The sequence below is a fragment of the Staurois parvus genome, unplaced genomic scaffold (assembly GCF_062004578.1).
Source record: "Staurois parvus isolate SC_StPar_1 unplaced genomic scaffold, SC_StPar_1.0 ptg000813l, whole genome shotgun sequence".
Taxonomy (NCBI): domain Eukaryota; kingdom Metazoa; phylum Chordata; class Amphibia; order Anura; family Ranidae; genus Staurois; species Staurois parvus.
In genome coordinates, this window is record NW_028318609.1 from 999,526 (window position 1) to 1,027,515 (window position 27,990).

General features: G+C 42.7%; 1 protein-coding gene across 1 annotated transcript; it reads right to left on the reverse strand.

Moving 5' to 3' along the window:
* Window positions 1-34: 34 nt before the first annotated feature.
* LOC149444117 (P43 5S RNA-binding protein-like) lies at window positions 35-27,978 on the reverse strand. The gene is made up of 9 exons (XM_089654866.1): window positions 27,818-27,978; window positions 21,526-21,626; window positions 21,338-21,431; window positions 12,821-12,909; window positions 10,764-10,837; window positions 6,714-6,794; window positions 6,177-6,406; window positions 6,048-6,101; window positions 35-766 (listed from the first exon to the last, which is right to left on the reverse strand). The coding sequence occupies exons 1-9, from the start codon at window positions 27,941-27,943 to the stop codon at window positions 524-526; spliced, it is 1,092 nt and encodes a 363-aa protein (XP_089510992.1). The 5' UTR covers window positions 27,944-27,978; the 3' UTR covers window positions 35-523.
* Between the last annotated feature and the right edge of the window lie 12 nt (window positions 27,979-27,990).

Here is a 27,990-nt window from a genome sequence, read left to right on the forward strand (position 1 = left end):
CTACACTGTTTAGTAGAAAAATAAGGTACTCACATAGAATAAATAAAATTTATTGTTCTGACATGACCAGAATAAATATTGTCCTTTTGACATGACCACATCATTCTCAGAGATCTTCCCTTTAACAAAACAAAAATCTGTTACTTCACATACAAAGAATCAAAGAAAAAAAAACAAAAGACAAAAAAAACACAATTGCTACAAAATATTACAAATACACACAGGATCCCTGTAGACAGGTTATCTGGCATGAACATTTTCAGGGCCAGTTATATTTTCTGGGCTGAACTTCAACAAAATGGAAAACTGGCAGGAGTTCCTGCATATCTCTTTATGACAGATCATAGATGGACCCAACTTCTCAAATTAATATTATTGGAAACAGCCAAGCAGATGTGGTCTTTAAAATTAAGGAATCTGATACCTCTCAGTAGCAAATTTTAGACTGACAAATTGAAGGATTTTGATCAGTGGTATAGGTGGTTCAGTTTTTCCAGGATTCATTTGCTCTGCAGTCAGACCTTTAGGCTGCTTTCTCAGCATGGGCAGATACAAGCTGGAAAAGGTTGCTGAGATTAAATTCTGGCTCCACAGGATCTCGTAGCAGACGTTCATTGAAGAGGATAGAAAGGTTACTCTCCAGGAGAGTTTTACTTCGGAAGCAAAGTTTCTGATTAAACAGACGACTCAGATCTTGCTCCACTACTGGCAGTTGGCAGACGGCTCCTCTTAAACGTTTCTTTGATGGTTTAATGTTGGATTTGAGCTGTGGGGACATGACATTGTAATGAGTAGATATCAATTGGCAAGGTTGTGGTACAAGTGCTAAATGTAAGAAAAAAAAAAACAATATATGCACAGCCTACACATTGCTAGACTTTAGGCCAGTAACTGTCAACCTTCTGCTTTCCATTTTCCAAGGGCAGAGGTGCATTTGGTTGCTATTCACCAAGAACAAGCTGTGCAGATTCCATCCCACCCTTACAGCCTGCTCTCCATACAGTATTCCAAGTCACTTATCGGAGTACTGCGGTATGCAATATTGCATCAGCCCCATACAGACAAGGCATGTGAAGTCTGATTAACAAAAAAAAAAAAAAGTGCCCTTACAGCAGTTCGCATGCATCTTCAGTGGCACAGATGAACAGAACCAGGAAAAAAAAAGTAGAAGTTAAGTTTTCATTGCTGGTTTCAGAAAATTGGAACCCTCTGGCCAAACTGAAGTACTCCAGGCTTGAATACTGCTAGCCTTGATAACCCAAGTTCACAGGGTTCAGAATACTTTACTCCCATGTCTTCTACCTTTCATAACAGACATGAAAGAGTACGTTTGAGAGATGCGAGTACCTTGTACAGTATGGAGTGGGTATGCTGGAGAAATGTTGCACATTTCTTTATCACAGTATAACAAAAATAATCAAAAATTCATAAATATGCTCTAGGTTTATCAAGCAGAAGGAGCCATGCTACATGGGTCATTACAGCGATCAGCAGCTTTTAATGAGTTTTATCCACCTGTCTGGACTTTAAAGCAGTGTGTACCAGTCCCTGTCTGTATGACAAACATTTTCTTGAGTCTGTGGCTTTCAGAGTCCCAACATCCGACTATGTCCAAACAATGGAGATAACATTTCCATTGGATGGTTGAGAACAGAGCACAAGGAAGGTAGGATGCTGTCTTCCTAATGAAGAAAGGCCAACACTGCCTTGTGGAGAAAGCAGGGTATTAGGTACAAGGCTACCTTCTACCTGTAAAAGATCAGGAAGGGCTCCTTTAGAGAGGGCAGCCCACTGAAACATCTGACTTTTTGCCATCCCGCTTCTCAGTCACCAACTTTAATAGTATGGCTCTCTGATGGGGCCTTGTGACAGCAGGCCTGGCTTTTTGGGGGGAGGCCAAGTGTTCTCCTAGGACAGGGATAGGCAACCTGCAGCTTTCCAGCTGTTGCAGGACTAAAAGTTCCATCATGCCTCTGCAAGTCATAGCTGTAACTGTCAATTTTGCAATGTCTCATGGGAAATTTAGTTCCACAACAGCTAGAGAGCCGCAGGTTGCCTACCCCTGTCCTAGGAGTATGTCTGTGTGCCAGGTTCTTCTGGGCCAGTTTGGTGAAATGAGATCACAGATTCTCTTTTCCACCATATTAACCTATATGGACTCCAGGGAATACTGGACCATCTGAAGCCAGCGGTGGATAACCTTTGGGTCTGGCCAAAAAAATGAGCAATTTGTTGAACCTAAAAAGTCAGATGGTCCATACCTGGGGTCCCCCCATTAAAATCTGTGGATGAGGGACCCATTCCCTTTGGTCTAGGCAAGGATAACTGAGGGAATCTGCCTTAAAATTGCCTACTCCTGCCATGTGAACAGTTGGTGGTGCTTTTCAAGCCAGGAGATAAGACTTTTCCTTCAAGGTTGCCCTACTCCTGGTTTCAGGGATTGATCTAGGCCACTGCCATGGCATTGTCTGACTGCACTTAAACTGGTGACCCTGGAGAAAGGTTGTCCAGTCATTTATTGCCCTGAGCACCAGAACAGATGGGAAGCTTTGCTTCTCTGGGTCAGAAGGCTTCCTATACCAAGATTGATGCACTCCTCTCCCCAACCTCAAGGCTGGGACTTTTCAACATCGATGAAGATTCCTCACCCCAATTTTCAATGCTGGATTGGTAATCCAAGCTCGGAAGTTCCATACTTGACTAGAGCGAAGCATAGGAAAGTCAAGAGATTAAGAGCATTTGTTCCAGTGCAACAAAAAGTTGTGTTGGACAGGCCTTGAGTGGAACAGAGTTAAGAAACCGCTTCACGTGAGGACTGACTCATGGATAGTTCTCAGAGGGATGTAATTTTGATCTTAGGTCTGAGTGCCAACATTACAGAAGCTTGTTTAGCCATGGGCCATGTCTAGGATGCCTAGATACTCCAGATGCAGAGAAGGCTGGAGAGAAGACATTTGAAAGTTGATTACCCAGCCAAAATGTGGATAGTCCTTTGAATGTTTGCAGACAATTGAGGGATAATAACTTCAGAAGGTAGTCTAGTTACAAGGTAACCTGGATGCCCTCTGTCTAGTAGGCAAGGAGTGCAATCAACTTTATGAATACTAGAGATACAAATTAGGAGTTTATCAAAGCACAGAAAGTGCACATAAAGTGGGTATCTGGAGGTTGACCTCTTATGGTTTACTGGCACCAAATATTTCTCCTCGACTCGGAAGCACTAATGAACCTTGTTTATTCCATGCAGTACCTATGAATACAAAAAAAAAAAAAAAAGGAAGGACTTTAGGGATTTTAAGTCCAGGATAGGACAAATGCTCCCATTGGGTGTTGTACCATCAACAGGTTTCAACAGAATCATCTAAACTAGTCCTCCAGAACAACCATTCCCTGGAAATAGGGTAGTTCAGGACAATCTATATTCTGACTTCCTTGAACAGATTGGTTAGTTTTAGGAAATACAATTAGGGAGTAACGTTTGGAACTTTATTCTGTACCCCCTTGAAACCACTGTTGGGGGGGGGGGGGGTTACAGACATCCCAATGTGTTCCACATCTTGCACTAAAAGCTTAAAATTTGACTTTTGAAGATTAAACCTAATAAGCAGAGTAATGGGGCATTCTGAAAATTAGGTTTTTAATGCTTTCTGCTGTGAGAGATGGACCTTTCCACTTTTGAATTTGTCAAGTGCTAATGAGGGGGGGAAAAAAAAAAAAAAAAAAAACACACAACACGGTCAGCTGAAGCTGCCTGTAAAAGGTTTCATATCTGAATAAGATTTTAGCTATAGGATTTTGCATAGGGACAGAAATTAGCCAGTCTAGAGATTTGCAGCAGGGTGAAAGGCAGTTTTAAGTTTTCTAGAGTCAAGTCTAGACAGACCAGATCCTGTTGAGTGTTCATTGCCCTGGTCCATTGGCTGTGGTCTGACAAAATTGAAGCAAATGGCTGTATGCAGCGTTGGACCTGCAAAAAGTAAAGAGTTGCACAAAGCACCTCAATTTCTGTCTGCAAAAATTCTTTAACAATCTATGGGCACAGTAGAATTTTTATTTAAGACCCACAGCAGGGTCTACTATGGAACAGTCCAGTTTTGTGAATTTTTTCACTATTACTTGGGAATTCTCACCGGGGAAAAAAAAAAAAACCCACGTCATTTTTCAGGAGAAACCCAATAGTTATAAGTTGCTTATTCTATTTTTCATGCATGTGGAAGGCATTTTGCTGATCTTAGTGTGACTATACTGAGGCTTTTGCATACAGCATGAGTGAGAAGACATTTGCAAGCATATGGCATAAGGGCATAGCATCAAGTGTATGGGAAGCTGGGGAAAAATCTTCTGTCTCCAACACGGCATTTGGGTCTTACTTGTTGTCCACGTATACCTATGAAGGTATTAGTAATAATTCTGACTTCAGTAAAGGAGGAGAAGCACTAATGAACCTTGAGCTCTGGAAAGTGATGGCTGAATGAAAAGGATAAGTTCACCTTTTATACAAAAAAAAAAAAAAAAAGTGCATTTATTATTTTGTCTACAGGAGCCTGGAAAGCATTGCCCCAGCGATCAGTAGATCACCGATGCCATGCAGGACTGCTGCAGACCTGTCAGAATACCTGCTTGCTCATACATCCTGTACAGCAAGCAGATATTCTAACAGGAATCTTCAATGAACTACCACGGTGCTCATTGAAAACAAGCCAACAGCTGCTAAGGCTGTTGGGACTTGCAGTTCATTAATTTACAGTCAATGAGTGATGCAGCCATGTTTCAAATTTGACAGCATGGGGAGACTTCTCCCTGTACTATATCTGTCAGAGGGAGGGGGGGTGGCGGCTGTGGCTATGGGAACAGAGTACACCCTAAAAACGGGTGGAACATGCAACAATCCCAAAGGTGAACTTCTCCTTTAGGGGTATTTGTTGTCTGAGAAATTGTGACAGTTGCAGGGAATAGGGTTCAAGTTTGTTTGAGAGCTTGGGTCAATGTAGATACTGGCACTAAAATAGGACCCCGTTTCACTGCAAGGGGATTGCTTGAAGGACATCAAAAGGGTGAAGGTTTTCAGAGCTTCTACTGTGGTTCCCTTGCCTGGTTTCCACCATTGTTGTATTCCCATGTGGGGGTACATGTGTCTACAGAAGGATACACCTGAACTCTGGTGTCGGCCATCAGGTAGCGATGTCAATCTGCCAAAAGGGCAGGAGGAAGTGCCAGAGTACCCCTAAGGGCTCTAGGTAGAAGTGGACAGTGAGCACAACCCTATGTATCTGGTCATCCACCCAAGACCAAGCTCTATGGTGGAAATTTTACCACTTCGTTTGAAAATGTAAACACTCAATAATTGAAGCCAAAAAGTTTTGGTTTCCTGATGTGCAAAAATGAATACTATACAGGAGACAATAAATGCACTGCCAGCAGTGGAGAAATGAAGTCTCATACCTGCTATAAGGCTACAGTAATAAGTGATAACCAAAAGAACCCATCTTACCTTCCTACATTGCTGGTCCCTGTATGGGTCCAGGTTGGTCTGGACAGGCAAACCCCCAGGGACCTTCAGGGATTTTAATAGGAAAGCTCAAGGTCCTGTATCTTATTACTGTGCAGCCAAGTGCTCAGGCAAATGCCCAACAGGTTCAAGTATGTTACCTTGAACCTGAGGGAAGCAATTTAAGCTTCCCAGCTGACAAGTGTATGAGAAAAATCACCAGAGGACCTTTAGGGCAATAATGCCCACTCATTGTTTAGTATGCAACATTGGAAAGGGGGGGGGGGGGTCAAAGTGACCCTGCACTATGCAATCTATTGTACAGTCTCCTTTAGATCTACCAGCAACAATGTAGTGCAAGGGCCCAACTGATTTTATAGGAATTGGAAAAAAAAATGGTTTAGGATTCGACCTCATTGCATAGTTTGTTGAATCTAAAAAGCAGATTTGAAGAGCTTTTACAATCAAATCATATGGTGCATGACCAGCTTAAGAGTCGCCTGTAAAGGGGTTGGCTACATGTAAGAATAAAATACATTTATATTTATCTTATTCCTACCTTCATTTTCTCCTTGTTAGGATCATGAGCCACAAGATGTCTAAGCAGACTTTCCTAAAAGAAAAGAATGTTACCTGTGCCCAACTCTCCAGCTATCAGCCAAAAGGTGATTTTATGTCCCATACATACCCTCATGGCAAAGGTTTTATTGCAGTCAGCATGGTAACAATGGTAAGGCTGCAAGCATAGATGATCCTTTCGTACATGATGAGTCAGGTTGAAGACTGTAGTAAATGTCTTTTTACAGTCTTCTCTGGGACAGGCCAAAGTGATTTTTTTGTCCACATGGGTCTCTTTGTGCCTCCGCAGAGCAGCCTGTTTTTTAAAGGACTTCTTACACTTTGGACATTGAAGTTCCACTAACAAAAGAAGGAAAATATAGTAAACACACCATCACAAGCAATACAGTGTTGCAACACATTGAGTTTCTTTCTGCAAGGCTTCATCTTTGGTGTGCCAACATACTGTATTTGTTGGCTGTTACTGCTGGCTTCCAAGACTGAAGTGAGATTTTTCTGCTACATTTCCACTATACGGGAGTTCTGTAAACATTTAATACATCGCATACCCATGGCAATACAGCCTCACTAATAGGGTTTTTTTTTGGTTTAGTTTTTTTTTTTTTTTTTTTTTTTTAAAGACAAAGGAAAAAGGGTAATTACTTACAAGGATGTTGTTTTCCATGTTTCTGTAGAGCACTCCAGGTTTGAAACTTAGCTTGGCAGCCAGGGAAAGAGCAGAAGTACCCTATGAAGAAACATTACATACTGACTACACAAAAACCATGCAAGTTATTTTTACATCAACTGTTGATACCAAACTAGTTGGAACATTCTTACAGGATGTCCCCCAAAATACAAGCAGACCTTAATGTACTGTTTAATTAGGCAGCTAGGTGGGAATGCACTTGGGGGCTAAAAATAAACATGCATCATACAACCTAGGAGAACTGGCCCCATCTGGAATATGCAGTTCAATTTTGGGCCTTCGTTCACAAAAAGAAACATGCAAAGAGGGGCAACCAAACTGGTAAAGCGGCATGGGTGGATTGAACTTTGAGAAAAGATGAGCAGAACTGAATTTATCTTCTTGTAAGAGGTTATTGTGGATATGATCACCATGTATGAATAAGTGGTCCTTCTAGTGAATTGATGTAAAATTTTTAAGGTAATCACAAAGGGGCCACTATGCCTGGACATTTATGGAAAGGCTTCCTCAAAGTATAAGCTGTGAAAATTTAGAATTGGTTCTGGTCAGTTCAGACTGAACTAGATATATTCCTAAATGAACAAAGCATAAATGGACAGTTCAAATACCAAGTTAGTTGATCCAGGGAATATGATTGCCTTCTGGGGGATCAGGAAGAATTTATTGATCCCCTGCTATAGCAAATTGAACCATGTTTTAAAGTATCAAAATGTGGGTATAGGATTCTGTACTTTTTTTTAATCTGATAGATTTGTGTCCACCTTGGTTCACAAAGAAAAAAAAGCAACAGTGCCCTCTCCCCCCTGCCCAACATCAGCTGGAAAGAAAATAGGTTATCCACTTTACACTTGTATACCCCATGGGCCCCTTTATACCCACTTCTGTAACCCATAATGTTATTGCAGAATTATAGTTGAAAGTATTTATCGAAAAAAACAATAAAAATGTCAGGTTGCTTTAACTGACAAAATGCAGATCAAAGCTCATCCATTGATTTGCAGGTGAATAAAATGCAGTTAAGTGCAAGGAAAGTGGGTGGGCAGCAGGACAGTGCTTACTCCACATATACACTACAGTTTTATGGGCCTATGTAGCATTGCCCAGAGTCCACAAGCAACAACCCAACCAATGTTGCGTAAACAGAAGGCCTTTAAGGGATTAAAAAAAAAAAAAAAAAAAAAAAAAAAAAAATGTATGTATTCTTAACTCAAAAATTACTTTCTATTGCTCTCAGCTTCTTTTTCGTAGCTGTAATCCATTGTCCTGTTAGAGGGTTGCTACACTTTCCTATGGTCTCACTGTATGTAGGTATGCAGTCACCCTATTGCTCAGCTCCAAGAGTGGCTAGTGACTACGCACTTTGGGATTTGTAGTGTGCATAGAGGAGTGCATGTGACCACAACCAACATGCACTGCTTGTTCCAAACACAAGTGAGAAAGGTTTTCAGAATTTCAGATATTGCAAGGAGGCAGAAAAAAAACACAAAAAAAAAACAAAAAAAAAGGAAAGTTTTACGGTAATGCCTTTTCCAGGAGTCTCAGGACAGCACCTTTAGAGACTTCGGTTCCTCCCCACCTGAGGAAACGCCTCCACCCACTGACCTCAGTTCATGACTTATCACCTCTGGTCACCTGGGGAGACTATACAAGGCCATGGCACAGGTAGAGTGCGCCACGATGCCCTCCAGGACTTTCAGACCCTCAGACATGCCTGTCTAATTGCCAGTCTCAGCCACCTAGCTAAGGTGTGCCTAGAAGCTGTACAACCCTTCATTGCTCCTGAAAGGATACAAAAAGGGAATCTGAATTCCTGATCCCTCCAGTCCCACAAAAAAAAAAAAAAAAAAAAAAAAACACACACATCTTCTAACATAAACGTGTGAAGTTTCCTCTTGGTCACACGAGAGATTAGAACAAAAAAATGAAGGTAAATTTCTTAGCCTTGATTAAAAATCAAGGCTTTCTTGGCTAAGAAGCCCGGGTCTATCCTAAACATTACCCTATTCGCAAAAATCTGGAAGGGGACTCCAATTGATAGAGCTTCCAACTCACTCTCCTTTCTGTACTATCCACTGCCAGGAATACGGTCAGGATTTTGAGGTAACTTTAATCCAGTGGTTCAAATAGGGGGGCCGGTCAGCACATTAAGTACCACTTTGGAAAGGGCCTCTTACTGGCTTTTGTAAGGTCAAGGACTAGTTCACACTTTACTAATGTAGAACTTTTGCCAAACACCCGTATAGCGTTTGAGGTCCTGTTCTTGGACCCCCTGCCTCCCTACTAGTCGCCGGGGAAGCTTCAATTTGTTGGGGAAACTCTTGACCAGGGACCTTAAGGAATCAAAAAGTAGCACTCATTTCCCTAACTGACTTAACCAGGTCACCCTGGGAAGGAGCTTCCTCCCTGATCAGGCCCTCAATACAAGACTCACAGCACCTTCGTACAGGAGTCTGAGGGGCACTTTTTGGCCCCATGCTGCGGCTTGGGCTTTTCCCTAGCTTTCACCTGCAAACAGAACACAGAAATAGGGCTCTCATTAACCATAGACAGGGCTGGCCTCCCTCCCCCACCCCGTTCTGGCAGAACATGGAAATCTTCTAAACCGAGACCTCTTCCCACCCCCTGCTCTAGTCCCTCTGACCACCAGAAGGTCTGAGGATACCCCCCTGGAGCTAGGGACCAATCCGCTAGGAAAGGGTGGGGGGGGTAAGGGGGTCAGAAGAAAAAAAAAAAAATTCCTGAGCCACTTACCTGAGGCTGGCTGGTGCTGGAGTCACCTGGTCCAGCACTTCTGTTCAGGACATGGCCCACGGTGGTGGTCCACCTTGAGGTCCTGCATCTCCTGCCTCTGCAGGATGCAGCCCTCAGCACCGGCCACACTCCAGTCCACGTTTTAAGGCACGTGTCCCAGGAGGAAGTCTTGCCCCTCCATCGGAAGTGATGTCATCCGCCTCAGGCTCCATTTGCCTGCACATCGTGGGGCTGCAGTACATCTCCCTAGGTCCCCCTGGACAAAGAAAAGTGGACACCTGGCACCCCAAACCTTCCCCAGAGGGGATCGGAATAAAAAAAAGAAAAACACCAGGTAAAAAGGGACACCCCGACCACAGCTACGCCGAGGGGGCCCGGTCCCTCCTTCCACAAAGTGGGATAGGCACCAGACAGCCAACACCCGGTCCAGCGCCCTCCCCAGGCACAGCACAATCCTCTGACCGCCCTGGAAGGGCTTCAGAGACAGTGTCTCCCCACCGGAGGAAATATTACTGAGGTTGGTGTGGGGAGGCCTCACTTTTATTCAGGGTGGAGGCGCTTCCTCAGGAGGAGCCGAAGTCTCAAGGTGCTGTCCTGAAAGAAGGGGAAGAGGAAAAACCAAACAAGATTTTCTTAATAGATTTTAGTGCGACCAAGTAGTGAATGTGTAGGATAATTAGTGCCACTAACCTAATGTAGAAGTCAACATTTACCATAACTTTAAAAAGGTTAATTTGCACCAAGCGGGCCCAGAATGTATTTTTCCCCATGCCAGAGCAGTGTGGCTGCTGTGGAAGACTGTTGTAGCATTAGCTACAGAAAGCAAGTGGCGTTGTGTTCCTGCAGCAGTACGAGACATTTTCCTGTTGCAGAGTATAGGTCAAGTCAATCTTGCAGCCCTGCCATTCAGGAGAAGCTGTATATTGTGTATCAAATAAAAAGCTTCCTCATGTCATCTGCCCCCCTCTCCACCTCGGACAATCGAGAGATGCCTTGTAGTCATAAAATACAAGATCTTCTTGGCGGGGGATGTGCCAAGAACAACTATACCCAGTAGCAGAGAAGACCAGACAACTTACCAATACGTACCTTAGGAAACCACAACCTATTACAGCTGCCCCAGCAGCCAGACCTTTATGGCATAGAAATAATTTGTTGGCTTGACCAAAAACTATAGTAAACTTAGAATTCTGCCCAAGTTAATTGGCTGAGGAAAACATCATATGCAACTCATAAGACATTAAATGTAACACTTACCTGCATGGCGTCTGCGATGGGCTGTAAGGCTTGCACTAGTAAAACCTTTCCATTCACAACCTGCTTGGTCACAACTGCAAACAAAGAAAATCTGAAATATTTAGACACATTGAAATTTGTATCTTTACTGTGAAATTCCATTAGTACTTAAAATCCCCCAGCCCCCCCGCCACATTCCAAAATCTGCAGCCTTGTAAGTGTTAGCTGTAAAGGATATATAAATATTGCTTTTCTTATAGTTAATAGACACCCCCCCCAGGTAAAAAAAAAAAAAAAAAAAAAACAATAGAACCCCTCCCCCCCCCCAGCAAAATACCCCCTCAGGGGACAATGGGGAAATTCTCATCTCTCCCTGGAGAACAGATGTAGGCCCAGAGCTATCCCTATTCCTCCAGAAACTCCCTACTGCAGATGGGGATGTGACCCAATGTGGCTGCCAGGGTCCCCTGAATGCAGTGGCACCAACCAGAATGCTTCTCCAGGGAATCAGAGAAACAGTTTCTCCTGACTTCCCCCTCCAGCTGTACTGCCACTCTGGACGAGTGCCACCTACAGTGAAGAAACTAGACTGTACCTGCCTACAACACTTTCATAAATGAACTATCACCTGTGCAAGAGTTCCAATCCATCCAGAATATGGAAAAAAGTTTCTTCCTGCAACACCTTAATGTGTTAATTAAATCAGTCTTAGTCACGTTTGTATAGAATTTGAAACAGATATTCACAGTACACTTTGTAGATTTATACAGTACAATGCTGCCAGCAAAATGTACCACTTAATGCATCAACCAAAATGTTCTTGCAGTTTATGCTTCCTGGCATGTAATGAGCCCCTGTTATCTGCCTCAGACTAACTTTCACCTTACAAATAACATACTGCATCTACTGTTAAAGTATTCAATTGATAACTCAGTTATATAGCAGCCAGATATGTGCAGGAACCCAGGCCTAAAGCCCATCTCTGAGCAAGTAGTCAAATCCTTCCCACACTACCATAGCCAAATAAATCTATTTCATATAAGACCTGCCAGCAATACCACACAGGTATACTGTATTAGGAGGTTCATGTTTTGCCTAGAGTTGGGCTTTAAGCTAGAGCAGCCTAATTTGCCTTTACCTAAGCAGCTAGGCTTTAGCTGGCCTGAGCTTCATTTATTTTCGGTTTTCTGCTCCTTGTTCCTAAGCTTATTAACTACTGGATCCTCCTCAATAGTAGGAGACAGAAGCAAAGTGGAAAGAGCCATGATTTATATTCTACAGCCAGGAAAAAGGCATTTAGGCTCCATTCACACTTTCACAACTTCAAAATTGCATTATTTTCATTGGGATTTTACAGAGCAACTAAGGAAACTTTGGATGAGTGTGACTTTAGCTTTGACCAAGAATGATTGTTTGTGCTGTACAAAGTTGCATGTATAACATTCAGGTGCGACATTCATTCAACTTTGGGGGGGTTTACATTGAAAGTCTATAGCCATCAAGCCGCATGAAAGTAGGACCGAAGTAGTGCAGGAACTACTTTCAAGTCGCTGTCACTTGAATTCACACATCTGAATTTGTACTCCTTGGGTAACATAGGGTGCAACTTGTTATACAACTTTGGACCCGAAAGTCAGAAGTATGAATTGGCTCAGTGGTGTGAGCTTAGAGGTGAAAAAGGTTTGCAGAGGCAACCTTGCATTGTTTATTATGCTTGTTCCCAGATGGACATGAAAGAGCTAGCATGTTGCTCATTGGGGATGTAGTAGCCTTGCTGGGATGTATGTTTAAGACTTACACCGAGCCATACCTGAATTTTGGCTGAGGCCCCAAAAAAAAAAAAAAAAAAAAAAACCTACACAAAAAGCTAGATTGTTTCCTCTAGTATTCCATAATCTGCACCTAAGAAGGCCATGCATATATAGCCAATGGGGGATTTTCAGATTTAACATCAGGCTCTCTTTTTGACGCTACAATCCAAGAGCAATGTAAAGAAAGGTGGGGGAACCCAAGCCACATTCAGTAGACATTTAAGTTTCAAGTTATACTTTAAACATATGGGTAGAAGGTATACTCACACAAAGAGGGGCTCTCCTTTGTGCACAGACAAGTGATTTTTTAAAGCTTTCTTCTTATGAAAGGTTTTGGAACATCCAGAAACTGAGCACTGTAGTGGAAAAAAAAAAATACAAGAGAGGAAGCTTGTGATCAAGGTCGAGCTTTAAAGCAACTGTTCTGCATAGTTACAGGTCTATGAACTTGACTGCACTTCCAGACACTGGCTTTTTAGAGACTTGACCATCTCAATGAAGAAGCCTACTTCTCCCTGAGGGTTAGGGTGACTTCTCTCCCTCTGTTCTGGCGAGCCTGCAGAGCATTGCCACTGCGATCAACAGATTGCAGGTGAAATGACACGTTCCTGCAGACACTGCTCCTAAATTTCCTGCCTGTACCTCCATATGGAGTGTTACAAAGTTGGAGGATGTGTCCGTGAATTACAAGTGTGTTCTTCAACTCCCTTAAGTGGAGAAGGGGACTTCTAGTTAATTCACTGATAGATTGCCATGAATGACATGGCTGTGTGGGTAGAACCCCACACACGTGAAAAGTGACAGCAAGAGCAGGCAGGAGTGCAGGTAGCGTTGCTTCAAGTCTGCATATTCTCTGAAGCCTGGGCACAGTGCAGTTTGTAGAAAATTTTGACACCAAGAAATTAAAGATGATCACCAAAGTTCCTGCAGGAAGCAAGTACACAGGCCAATTGCTGACACTATCCACTAGAAGATTAAGTGGTAGGTACCCCAAAAGCACACTTTCCTCCAGTAGTGACCCCTTCCAAATGAACTACCATACACATACTTCCTAACAGTCCTGGATTGGGCAGGACTTTCACACATTTTCACCTATGTCCCACGTCGAATGGGTTTGTCCCGCATTACTCTTTATATTCCAACTTAAGCTGAGCAGGACCTGCAGCAGTGCAAACATCTAGCACAGCCAGGGATTTGCAGGCAAGCCAGGGGGGCTTGCAGCTGCAATGAGACAGCATGTAGCTGTCAACTCAAACCCATGTCTGGGATGGGAGGGGCCGATATGAGTTTCAGGGGCTCCACCCCCCTTGTCAAGCAAGCACTTCATAGACAAACAACCAGTGTGACAATCATGGCGTCAGACCCCTGCCCTTCTGACAAAACTTGTGACCGAAGGACTAGCCAATCTAAAACCGTGATATCACGTGCGTAACAATGCCACGCCCAGCTGCGCCCTGCACGATTTTCCAGCTCACTGGACCACAAATAGATGTACCGGCAGCCTGAGCGTGATTGTGACTGGGTCAGGTAATTACACAATTTACCCTTTACACTGCCACCACCTTCTTTTTGTACAGAGAAAGCGGAAACTTGGCAATACCAGCAATAACACTAGGATGATTGGATAAGCATCTGTATACCACTGTCACCGCAGACAGGGTTAAACACACATATTAGCGCTCTTCAGCGGCAGGAATTCGTAAGTTGCATTAAAGAGCTTTAGAAACAGTTCACTTTCAGAAAGAAAGATTACTAAAAAAGTCAAAAGGGTGCAATAAAAATATTTACAGAAAAAAGATGTAACCAATGTATACATTATAAATACACAGAATAGCACAGCAAAGAGATAACAGAATGAAGTTTAAGTAGATAAGTACTTGCCAAAAAGCCTTTGGTTAAGCAGCTTCAAGTCTCATGAGCCAAAAAAGGATTTGGCTCTACTGCTAGTTTCGATGTTAAAAGCAGGAGACTTCTCTCACCTACACTCAAAGCACAACAACCTTTTCCTAGCAAATCCTAGCAGGGTGTCTTTGGAGTAATAACCAATGGTCTTTTGGGGAGGGGTGTTGGGTGGAGACCTAAATTACAACCAGAATCTCTCAGCTTATATTTTGCTCATAACTTTTCTTAGCTACATTTGCCAGCCTGGGCACTAGTATATTAATACTCAGCCACATCTGCGGAATGGTTAGAGATGAAACATGAAATATGCACTTGAATGGTTCAAGATATATACTTTTCTGCTTTTCTATATATGCCAGCTAAGAGGTGTCACATACCAGGAGAATGGCCTCAAACTGAGCCTTCCGAATATAGGCTCCATGTTTAGGTAGTTATGTCCTACGTGAAGATATCAACTTATATGGAAAGTGCATTTTTAAACGTCTGTTTTTACGACCCCTTGGAAGGTCTTTTGAAGTTCAGTGAGGGACTCCGTTTATACTTTTACAATGTGCCAGATTGCACAGTTTAGAAACCCAGCTCGTGAGGCTTTATAGCTCGGAGCTTCCAAAACTATTTTGCAAAGATTGGGCAAAAATTTCACTCTAGATGTGCAAAGCTGATAATCATCCCCAAAAAAACTTGCAGCTGTAATTGCAGCAAAAGGTGGTTCTACAAAGTATTAACTGAGGGGGGCTGAATACAAATGCACGCCACACTTTTCACATTTGTAAAAAAAAAAAAAAAAATTTGAAAACCATAATTTTCCTTCCACTTCACAATTATATGCCACTTTGTGTTGGTCGATCACATAAAATCCCAATACATTTTTGGTTGTAACATGACAAAATATGGAAAATTTCAAAAGGGTATGAATACTTTTTCAAGAAACTATGACCATAGGATTTCATTTAAATGTAAGCTGCAAACAAGCACATCAAGCCTGGGAGGGAATATGGTCAGTACACAGAAGAGCCCTGATGAAATCACGTGGTTAGTGTGATTTTATGCGTCGGTGGTGAAGGACTTCTGGTCAGACGCCATCTTGAGACACCCATGCAACTACATCTGATCTGAGGTTTGATTTATCAAATGCAATGGGAAAGATTTTTTAAAGTGTGAGAATAATACAATATTTTGGTGCTATATTCAATAGTGAATAAACAGTATTACACTATGGAAGTATTCACTCGTACTTTGAGGAAATGAGTGGCCACTTACTGCTCAATTGCCTGGAGAAGAGATCTGCTACCTTATGAGTCTATACTTGAGGGGAGATCAGTGTGGAGAGCTGTGGAGGAGTCCCAAGCACTAAGGATCTAGGTGTAGTGATCCTAAAAGTGTTTTGGCCCTCTGCGGGTCAAAACAGGGAAGTGAGCGGGCATTTCAGCCATTTTTGGATATCTTTGCACACCTGTCATCACTTTTGGGTTAAAAACCTTATGAGGACTGTACTGCTTATTGCAATTAGGCGTTTTTTTACCTCATGGAATTTTGTATAAAATGTATAATTTGTTATAAGTTTACAATTGATCTTATGCATGGTTGGATGTAATGTGTTTATTTGTGACACAGTGGTTATCTGTTTTTGTGCCTAGAGCAGGAACCAATAGAATTGCGCACTCACCGGACACGCATGGATAATGCGCATATAATCAATATCCACCAGGATCTTTACGGTAGGCGGAATGGGTGAGTGAGCTTCCATCTATGGGTAGGTCATCCTGCCTTGGAAGATATATGGTAAAGCTGCTAGGTCCAGAGGTCCCCTTAAGGTTGGATGAGTGCTCAGCCTAGATACAGGGCTCCCTACCTCTGGTGGTTGTGGATCACACCTACCATAGAGATCCTGGTGGATATTGATTATATGCACATTATCCATGCGCGTCTGGTGAGTACGCAATTCTATTATTGGTTCCTGCTATAATACCTGTCCTGGAAATCTGCTATAGAAGTGGATCATCAGAATTACTACTTGTGAACCATTTATTCTCACACACACACAGACAAAATTCTTCAAATATGAATTTGGTCTAAGCATGGACCCATTTACGAAAAAAAAAAAAAAAAAAAAAAAAAAAGCTTTGAAGCTTTGAGTAGCATTACTGACTAGGGACAAAGGGCAATGTATTAAATACCTTTAGCTCTGTGTATACAAAGGAAAATAGGGGAGCTTGAGTCCTTAATGGGGATTGTATTGTCCTAGCCCAAAAGAACCCCCTTCTCCATGGCTTAAAATGAACATGTCAAAACAGAGGATAAATGTGTCTAAACAATCAGCTGGTTACATTTATTGAGACTACTTAGTTTAACCTCTAGTCAGAAGATGCTTAAGAGTCTTGATAAGAGTTTTTCTTCAAGAAAATTTAGCTGGCATTGATTTACAAATGACCGAAGTGGTCAAAACAAACCTGTTTTCTTTTGTAAATGGATAGAAAACTGACTAAAAAGGGTAGTATTCAGAGAGTAGCAATTAACAATTCATACTCTGAAAGGTCTAAAGCAGTGGTCTCCAAACTGTGGCCCTTTGCTTGCCTTTATCCAGCCTTTGGGATACTATTCCTCCTACTGATACAAGGCACTATTCCTCCCACTGACGCCAACAGGGCATACTTCCTGTCACTGATAATAGGGCACTATTCCTACCACTGACCCAAACAATGAGGCACCCTTTTTCCCACTGCCACCAATGGGGCACTATTCCTCCCCCTGATACAAACAATGGGGCAAAATTCCTCATGAATAATGGGGCATGGTTTACTCCAAGGGCATTTTCTACTCACTGGCCTCAGTCTAGCCCCCTCAGAGTTTGAAGGACAGTAAACTGGCCCTGTGTTTAGAAAGTCTGGAGACCTCTTGTCTAAAGTGAATAGTGATGTACTAAAAGATCCTGTGCTGGGACCCTTTTAGCCACTTTAAGAGCAGGAATTTTCTGATACTTTTACATGCAAAAAAAAAAAAAAATTATATTTTTTGCTAAAAAAAAAGGACATAAAACCTAATTTTGTATTTAAAAAGAGGACCTAGACTAGAGAAACATATGCAGCAGTTTGTCAAACGCAATTTTCTTGGGGGGGGGGGGGGGGGAAACACGACAAATTCCCCTACTGTATTGTTAAGAGTAATTGATACCAGACATGTCACACGTTAACATTTTTCACGCCTGTGCAACAACTACATACATTATGTTATCCATAAGCAACACTTTAGAAGCCTTTACAAAGTGCCACTTCAGATTTACAGAGGTGGTCTTGTGCTGGAATTAATGATCTTGATATTAATGATCTTGATCAGACATTCACAGTGATACTTCATGCACACAAACATGGGAGGAAAGGGGCGCTTTAAATGTCACTTAATTTTATTTTTACGCTGTACCATTAAATTATCAACTTTATTGATATCACAAGGGATGAACATTATGGGCAGTGACAGGTACTTTTTTTTAAACCAGTAATTGCTCATTTACAAACTGGAAATAAGTGACAATATTTTGTCTCTTCCAGTTTCTTAAACCTTAGAGCTTATTTGGGCCTAGAACTGCCCCGATTGTCTGATTATCTGGTGGGAACCACCAGCTGCAGCCCTGGGTTCCCCGGTGGGATGGAGCGGCCAGGAAGGTGGGGACCCCATCCCACCACTTGTAAAAGCAATCCAGCAGCCATTTAGCTGATAGGATTGCTTTTACAAAAAGACTATGGCCTGGTTTTTTTGTGGTTTTTGTTTTTTTTTTTTGTTTTGTTTTTTTTTTTTAGAGCTTGCAAGGAAGATATGATCACCATGTATAAAAAAAAAAAGTTGTTTAAAAATACACCATTAAGTGGTCCATATAATGAACTTGCTTAAGACTTGCTTCCAAGATACTACAAAAGGCATAGGCACTATATACCGGGGGAAAGATTTAACCTCCACATATGACAGCTTTTTCACAGTTTATTGTGGAAAGGACTTCAGTTGGTTCTGGCCAACTCAGATTTAAATGGCTTTCTAAATGCACAAAATATAACAGATACAGGGGTGGACTGACCATTTGGAAACTGGCACTGCCCGAGGGCCTGGGGTCCATAGGGGGCCCCATGAGATGCCCCTGGTACCTTTTTCATAGGCTTTTTTGAGTTTGAGCAAGGACACAGGGGCCCCATGATCCCCTATTTCCCAGGGGCCCCATGAGTTGTCAGTCCAATCCTGAACAGATATAACATCATATAGATGTGAGATTCCCCGATAGATCCATGGAATACCTGTTTCCCCCCGGGGGGGAAATCAGAAAACACTGAGTAAATTGGACCATGCTTTATAGGGTTAGTTCTCTGATCAACTGTCATTGTAGGATTTTGTATATTGGAGACTTACTTTTTTTCTCCCCCCATTGGTTGAACTAGACAAGACTTTTCTTCATTTGCAACCTACTGCCCTTCCTACAATCACTAGTTTTTTTCATTATGACAAAGCGGTAAAAGTGTAAAGTGAAAGTGTAAAGAACCAGAAATTAGATAGTGGTAGAAGAACCAGCCCATTTACATTCATAGGTTACAGGAAAGCATATGGTAATGCACATTACACGCATTTTCATTTTGAATGGCAACTCCATGCACTTGCATTTCAGCTCACCAGAATGCACTAGGGGTTAAACATTTCCTCACATGATTCCTCACTGATTTTTGTAAACTTGGTGTATTTGCAATCTGTTGATTTTAATGGAATTCAATGCACATTAATGCACTATACATAACTATAGGGCAGGCATCACTAAATGGTGGTCCGGATACAGATCGGGTGACAGCCCTGTCCAGACAGCACCCACACCACTTAACAGTCCGAGTGTACTCTTCTCCTTCTGCCCCTGCAGCTGTTAGAAATCTGGAGGAATGGCAGGGTGGACTCAATCTGTATGTACTTACCTGCTGCTGCCATAGTCTCCACTGCTGTTGAAGTCACAACATGGAAAAGGGCAGGAGTAAATTAAGGAAGGAAGGAAGGAAGGACTTCTTCTGAATGTACCAACTTTCTGCTGCTGACGCCTAACTCAGAGCAGGAAGGAGAATGGGAGGCACTGCAGGTCTACAGGGGGAGAGCCAACCTTTAACAGGTCACTTACCTTCTAACAAGAGTTGGGCAGCTCACACCCTCCGTGGAGACCTTCTGTGCCTCCTTCCCACCTCCCTGGTCTGAGTTGAGCAGCAGCAGTAAGTTGGTACATTCAGAAGAGGAGTCCTTCCATTCCTTTCGCCCTCTTCCCTACGGTGACATCAACAGCAGTGGCGATGGCAGCAGCAGGCGAGTACATACAGAACAGGAGTCCACCCTGCCATTCCTCCTGCCCTCCACAATGCTCAGTTAAGGTAGGGGGGGAATCTGATATGGGGGTTCTGTGAGGTGGAACTGATGTAGGGGAGCTGTGATGTGGGAGGTCTGTGAGGGTGGAGCGGTGATATGGGGGGCTGTGATGTGAAAGACTTTAGTAATAGAAAAGATTTGGACCTCTGCAGAAAGAAAATTTTACCAACCAAACCTCCATTAATGTTAATTCCATTCCTCTGCTATAAGGTATAAGAGGATAAAAAAAAGAACTTACAGCCTGGGTGTATAAGTGAGGGATACAGAATGCTGACGATATTACAATTCCTCAGGGGGAAAAAAAAAAAAAAAAAAATTATTGGAGTAGTAATAAATATGGCCTACTTTGGTCTTAATCCATCTCTTAAGCCCCTTTCAGATGAGGCGGACCAGTCAGCAGATCTGCCTACTCAGTGCCCACTCCGCTGCTGCAGAGCAGACACAGCCTGCTCTCTTCTATAGGGTGGTCAGTTGGAAACTGACCACTTGTCCGTGCCACTGGATGGATGGGGGAATGGATCCCCATCCGACCGTTTTTGGCATACAGGATCAGATGCCGGCAGGTTCCAGCAGACAGACCCTTATCTGCCGACACCTGCCGGTCCATAGTTTATGGATGATCCGATCGGGCCCACTTGAAAACTGACAGTTGCGCCAGATAGCACTCTTGGTGCAAAAAGGGACTTTAGTGCCTATGAACCATGGGCTTAGCAATAGGGTGGGTCACAGGGGTTGCAATGGCGACCCTGCCCATACTCTGGGGGGCCTGGACAGAAAAAAGGAAGAGGTGCAGCATTTACTAGACCTGCTCAACTACATTTTCTTGCAGTAGCTGAAAGCCCACTTCTCCACCCTCTCCTATTGGCATTCAGCTGCTGCAGAAAAATACTGCTGATCAGGCCTAGTAAATGCTACCCCTCTAGTACCTGTTCCTCTTGCTGCCCATCCCCCTCCCTTTCATGCTTCAGGATGGAGAGTGGCAGTTTTTCGGCAAACAACAAACTGATCACTCACTGTTCATTCATAACTGAGGCATAGTGAGGGTGGTTGGGCACCAGGCTGCCTGGGCAGGGGAACATGCAGTTTCTGGATATACCTATACAGGATTATGGGTAAAGCATGCAGTGGAAGTGGAGGGCACATGGCAGGGGGTCCCCCAAGTCAACTTTTCATCCATGCCCACAAGCTTCAAGCTACACCTCTACCATAAATAGCAACCCAAGTAGCAAGATGCACTTTTCCACCAGATTATGGCTAAATATCAATGTTTGTTATGAGTGTTTGTATATTGGCTTGATTCATTCTTGGCTTGATGATCACAATAGGCCAATGTGAAGGCCTTTTGTCTTGACATTCTGAATGAAGTGACTTTAGGACAATTTTAGTCAAATGAAAGCATTCAGATTTTTATTCTTTTTATTCTCGAACAGCCTGTGCATTGCTCAAGGCAATCTAGTTCTCTATAAACACAGACGCCAAGTACTCAGACAGGGGTTTCATACACACCTTTAAGGGGGCAGTCTTTCCATGTTTATGCTGCTGATGACGTTTCAACTTCTGTTTGGTTAAAAAGGCAGCACGACATGCCGTAGCTGAGCAACTAGAAGGATAAAAATAAAGTTGTAATATATGCCATTAAATCCATTGATGTCCATTTACGAATACATGGAAAGAGGGTCTGGTATCTGACTCACACACACTTCTTCACACCCTGATGCTTTTGCCAGTGAAGCTGTAGTTTGGATTTTCGGATAAATGCCTTCCCACACCCTGGCTTGTCACAGCGAAATGGTTTCTGAGCCAAAAAAAAAAGTGTACTCTTGGTTAGCAGTTTACTATTAAGTCCCCCCCCCCCCCCCACATATATGCAAATCCATTTTTGTCCATACTAAAGAAAGTGATCCACCTTAATTTGTGCTTTACCAACATTCAGAAGAACCCTTGTAGGCAGGTGCAGTCTTTCTCCATTGAAGGTGGCACTCAACCACAGCGGCTGAGAAGAGGGAGAGGAACAATGCTCCTCTATGTCTTCCTTGGTCACTGGGGAAGCAATCCGGTTGAATGCTGCCACCCCAAGTGACTCTGAAAACCACCCTGGGCAGTTTAAGACCCTGGCTCCAAGGCTTTGTGCACATTTTGCGAGTTGGTAGTGTAGGGACAGGTCACATGTCAGGGAACGGTTCCAGATGGACAGGATAGCCCATTTGGGTACAGACTGGCCAGTCCGTATTGCGCCCTCTGAGAAAGACGCTATCAGCACATCCAAGTCCTACTCCGTTCCACACTGCTGTTACATGTGAGTGTTCCCAGTTGGCTGCTTCCCACTGGGCTGTTTGTGAAGTTGACCTTGGACTTAAATACAGGTTCTGTTCCTGTAAGCACACTCTGCTAGATATGAAGGTAGCTGTAATCACTGGGTACCTCAATGATTAGGAATTTCAAAATTTAAACCAAAATATGGTTCAGATGCCAAAATATCCTAGTGTAGGAATACATGTATTGACATTTCTTTAGTTTTGAGCAGGGCTTTTCCCCCAATGGGAACATGGGTGAATGCAGTTCTGGCACCTCTAGCACTGAATGTATGTAATGGCAAAGGATCCTGGGGTGCGCTGAAGGGTCTATTGATGTTGGCTGCTGGGGATCCATTTTTTAGGGGAGTCTATTGTGCTCAGGAGGTCTATTGTTGCTAGGGGTGGGGTCAATTGTTGATAGGATAGATATGTTGAGAGAGGGGTCCAATATTGATGAGTGGTTTCTAGGTGGTCTATTGTTGAGAGAGGGGTCTAATATGGCTAACTGCTTGGGAGGTCTATTGTTGCTGGCTGGGGGAGGGGAGAACAATTTTTTCTTGTAAGGGGTGGTATTGTTGCCAGGGGAATCTATTGATGCTGACAGCAGTCTATTTTACTGCTCTTATTAAATTCCATACAAATTACTCAGCACCACAATTTTTGGTCCTGTATTCTCTAAACAGAGGGTACTGGGAGGGGGTGGAACCAAGGAACAGTGCTTGGACGTGGGTAAGGGGCAGAGACAAGGGGGTAATTTTGAAAAGGGTAAGCTCCTGCACCTATTGTCTGAAAAAAAGCTCTGGTTTTTAGTATGCAAGGGCTAGACCCTGTAGTTTGACCATGATGGGAGGATTCCCTCCTTGTCTTGTACTGGTGACCTTTATCATCTTTGCCCTGGGAGCTAGATGACCTTGTCCCGGGCTGCAGTGTGGAGTCTGGGAGGGGGCCTAGCTACAGGAAGGTGCTGGAGAAGAGGATCTCTACTGTATCACCGTCTTCAAGGGAGAACATCCTGAGCAGCAGGGATGGAGCCAGTCCAGCAAAAGGCCTGAAGGCAGCCACCAACCCATTAAGCCATCAGTAAGGACAGCGACTACTCTTACACCCCTTAGGCTGCATAAGGGGAGAGGGAAGTCAGGTGGAAAACCCAACTAGTTTCTCATCTGGGGCTGCTGTGCTGAATTGGACGTTCCCCTTGCAAAGGAGATACCTTCAGTGCGGCTGGGTAAAGAAGATTATTCATCTGGGATCCGAGGAGGTTCACTAGAGAGCTGGAGGGCTCTTAAAGGAGAAACTATTTGTCCACATCTGTACAGAGTTGCTAAGGAGTTTGTCCCCCATGTTTGCAGTTTCCTTGGGCATCCCATACACCCCTCAACCCCATCCAAACCCCTTAAAAACAGAAAGGACAAAAAAAGGACAGTTTACTGACAGTGAAAGTGTGGAGGAAAATGTGTGTTGCCTGGCTGTGCAGAGCTTAAAGGAGACGCAAAACTCAGCAACTCCTAAAGGAGTAGTGCTATATGAACATTGTAGATTCTCCATTACCATTAATGCAACAGCATCTGACAGCTCAGACTACTCGTACAGCACTCAATATTTTTGTAAATTTAGCCTATTTTGCCTTATGCCATTCTGAAAAGGCCTTAAAGTACAGCCAACGCTCATTTGGATGTACTTCTGTGGATCACAGGAGTGCAGTTCGTTCTGCAGTTCTGTGACCCGACAGGCTAGAGTGCTGTCAGCTGACATCTCAGCCGGTCCAGGCAGGGGAAAAATCCCAACTTTAAAGTTGGGATCCACCCAAATGTCTGGACAGGAACTTTGCTCAGCCTCTGAACAATTTGCTGAGAACCTAAGCCACAGCCCAGCACTCTAGTGAGCGGGGTAGGGCAGAGATTGGTGACTGCTCCTGGAGCACCGAGAACTGAGCGATCAGCGGTGTCTGATCGCGTTGTTCTCACACTTAGAGAGCCTCTTAAAGGCTAGGTTCACCTTTTGAACAGGTTACACTCATATATAGGCTGTAATATGTTCAAGCAGACCCCCTTTCTCCCCCTCCATTAGGCTTTTCACACCAATCCATTTTTCTTCCACGTTTGGGTAAAAAAGTGACAATGCAATCCAATGAACACACGGATCTGTTGCGGGCCCGCTGAATTTTTTTTTTTTTTTTTTTTTTTTAAAATCCTGCTTGCTGCATTTTCAGTACAGGCTTGGTGCAGTAAAAATGCTCCTCCCAATTGAAATCAGTAGAAAATGGGGTAAAAAGGCATAAAAACATCAGAAATGCAACTGTGTTGTGAGAATCACATGTCATGTAAAAAATACACCGCAAATGCGGTAAAAATGCCTTTATGTTTTTGCTATGGATAAATGTGAAAGTAGCCTTAGCTGGAAGCTGCCAGATTACTTTCTGTTGTCTGGGGCAAAGGGGAAGGGATACTGACTGACAATAGCCAAAGTGGCAATGACCATACCTCCAAACTGAGGTTGGAACGAGGGACACCTATTAGCAAAAGTAGGTAGGCATAGGAAACAACCCCCGCCATGCCTCTTAAGAGAATTATACATAAAAAAATTAGTTAAACCCATAAGTAGTTTGACCACTACTATTCTTTTTATATTGGCATTGGAAATGTACAAATGCAAGAATTTAGAAACTGGGTGAAAGGTTTAGCACTGTAAAACACTGATAAATGGTGCATTTTATATACACAACTATATAGATCAGACCAAAATGAGGGACAAATGAGGAGAAAGGGGGACTTTGATGATAGTGAAATGTCTGTTGAAAACAGGGACAGTTAGGAGCTAGGTCAATGGCCATATTTGGTAGTGATGTCAGCCAACACCCTCATGAACGTGCATGGAGGATAGAGTGTCTGCAGTATGTACACTCCAGCCTCAGTGCCACCCTCATCTATTTGACAGACTCATGTACCTGTTCCAAACAGGTCCAGGAAGCTGTCACCTTCTCAAATATTGTCTCACTTTTGTAGTCCAGGATAAACTAGGAAGGCTCATTGAGATATCACAAGAAGTTAGCACTAAACAGTTCAACATTTGAGTAGATCAGATTTTTTGTATTTTTAAAACAGATAAAATCTTTCCAATGGTATAATAAACCGATTATAAGGAATTAGGGTTTACATAAACTTTAATGCAATCGCATGCTTAGTCCATCCATGCAGGCCTCTTCCTCTAGTACAATAGTGCTGGTACCTAGCAAATGGCCTAGTGCAGTCAGAGGATCCTCAGCCATGTATAACCTACAACCGGGGCAGGGCTTCCCTTCCTTGTTTCCCGCAGCTGAATGGAGAAGTAAGAAGCAACAGAAAGGAAAGTATGTGCTGTGAAAAACAGGGCACCAAGATGAACCATGTACTTGCCCTACATAGGCAATTAAAGGTAACGTAAAGCAGAGTTCAACCCAAAGTGGAAGCTTTGCTTCTCTGCCTCCTCCCCCCTCCGCTGCCACATTTGGCACCTTTTGGGGGAGCAGGTACATTGTTTTGACAGGTACCCGCTTCCACTTGCATTTTTTTTTTTTTTTTTTTTTTTTTTTTTTTTTAAGTATTTTATTGTTTTCACATCACCATATTAAATGTACAAAAGCGAATAAAACAGACATGCATTACACATTTCTGTCATAACACTCCCCAGAAATAACCTTAATCTCGGTGATCTTTTACCCCTCTCCTTACCTATACCCCCCTCCCACCCTTTGATTATGCATTTTAAAAATCCTGAACCTTAGCTATTACTGGTATTATACAGTACTATATTTATCCCCTTTCAGCTGAAAGCTGAAAATTGGCCTGGGCAGGAAGGGGTATAAGTGCCTGGTATTGAAGTGGTTAAATAGTGAACATGGTGGCAGATGGATCATCCATTCATGGTCATGTACATCTCCTTGCAGTACAAATACCAGAGACAACTAGCTTGTTAAACAGTGTGCACCGTGCCCAAATACAGTATACCCTTTCAAGCCAAGTAGTCGGGGGGCATGGAGTGTAGCTCAAAGAAACTTAAAGGTAAAGCTTTTATTCTAGTTTTGGTTAGAGAGGAATTAGAACCCCAGACAGGTTTTATTACTGTGTGCCCCCAATAGGGACCTCTGTATTTGGCCTATTTCTCATGATCACCAAAAATCCCACATTTGGGATTGTCAGAGAAGGAAAAGGAAATCTTCCAATGGGGACACTAGTTCTGGCAATATAAAGAAACCCCCTCACTTTGCACAGATTTTCCTTTCAATTCTCGTGTCTATGGTGCAGGAAGAAAAGGGAAATCTCCCTAATGGGACACAGACTGGGATGGGGAAAAAAAAAAAAAAAAAACTTTCCTATGCAAAATTCAAAAAGGTTGACCTTTACTTTCTTAAAACCACAAAAAACCTACACAGATTTACTAAAGGTAAAGATACTGTGCACTGCAAGTGCAGTTGCTTTAGATCCGAGGGGAAGCGCTGGTGAATTCTTTCATCCAAATATGTACAAGCAAAAATCAATTTTTTTATTTTCCTTGCATATTCCCCTCAGATCTAGAGAAGCTGCACTTTCAGTGCACTAACCCCAAGGATTACAAACCAACCTTATAGACCAGTTACTCTCTCCCTCCCCTCAGTTCTTTTTAAAGAACCTATTCCAATTGATAAACCACTAGAAGGGGGGGGGGGGGGGGGGAAGGAAAGAAAAAAAAAAAAAAAAAAAAAAAAAAAATCGCACACAATCAAAAAAACAGTGGTGGTACGGGAATCATTTGAGAGGGCCAACACCAAAGTTACACATACTCCCTGATTCTAGTTTACTGGCATAGCAGGCATCAGAGGAATACCAGAGAGCTTGCACTGTCAACAACTTAACACAGTGGGGGTGCTTTACTAAAACTAGAGTGTGCAAAATCTGGTGCAAACCAATTTGCTTCCAGGTTTTGTCAAAGCTTACATGAACAAGCTGCAGTTAAGAGCCGATTGGCTACCATGCACAGCTGCACCAGATTTTGCACTCTCCAGTTTTAGTAAATCCCCCTATGACTTCTAACCTGCGTGGGTCCTAAATTAGCCATTAGTAAATTGTGGACAAGAGCATAAAATGTACTCCTTGAACACAGGATTGGTTAATGTATAGAAATATACACGGGATTTAGGGTACATTTCTGAGACTAAAGTAATAGCAGGGGAAAGAGAAAAAAAAACCCACACAAACACACACACACACACACACACACACACGAGAAAAAAAAAAAACCCCACAAACACAAAAAGAGAAAAAAAAAAACCCCACAAACACAAAAAGAGAAAAAAAAAAACCCCACAAACACAAAAAGAGAAAAAAAAAAACCCCACAAACACAAAAAGAGAAAAAAAAAAACCCCACAAACACAAAAAGAGAAAAAAAAAAACCCCACAAACACAAAAAGAGAAAAAAAAAAACCCCACAAACACAAAAAGAGAAAAAAAAAAACCCCACAAACACAAAAAGAGAAAAAAAAAACCCCACAAACACAAAAAGAGAAAAAAAAACCCCACAAACACAAGAAGAGAAAAAAAAAACCCCACAAACACAAAGAGAAAAAAAAAACCCACACAAACACAAAGAGAAAAAAAAAACCCTCACAAAAGAAAAAAAAAAAATCTATTGAACCAAAACTTGTAGCTTTCTCACTCACAGACTAGAAGTATCCTTACCAGCCCAGTATGTCTAACCATATGTTCTTGCAGCCTCAGTTTTTTGCAGAATGTTGCCTTGCAGCCTACAGTAGGGCAGGAGAAGACGGGCTTCGGACCAACTTTGTTCATCACAAGCCGCTGCATATTAGTTTTTTGCTCCTCTATGCCAACGCTTCGCTTGTCCTCTGTAT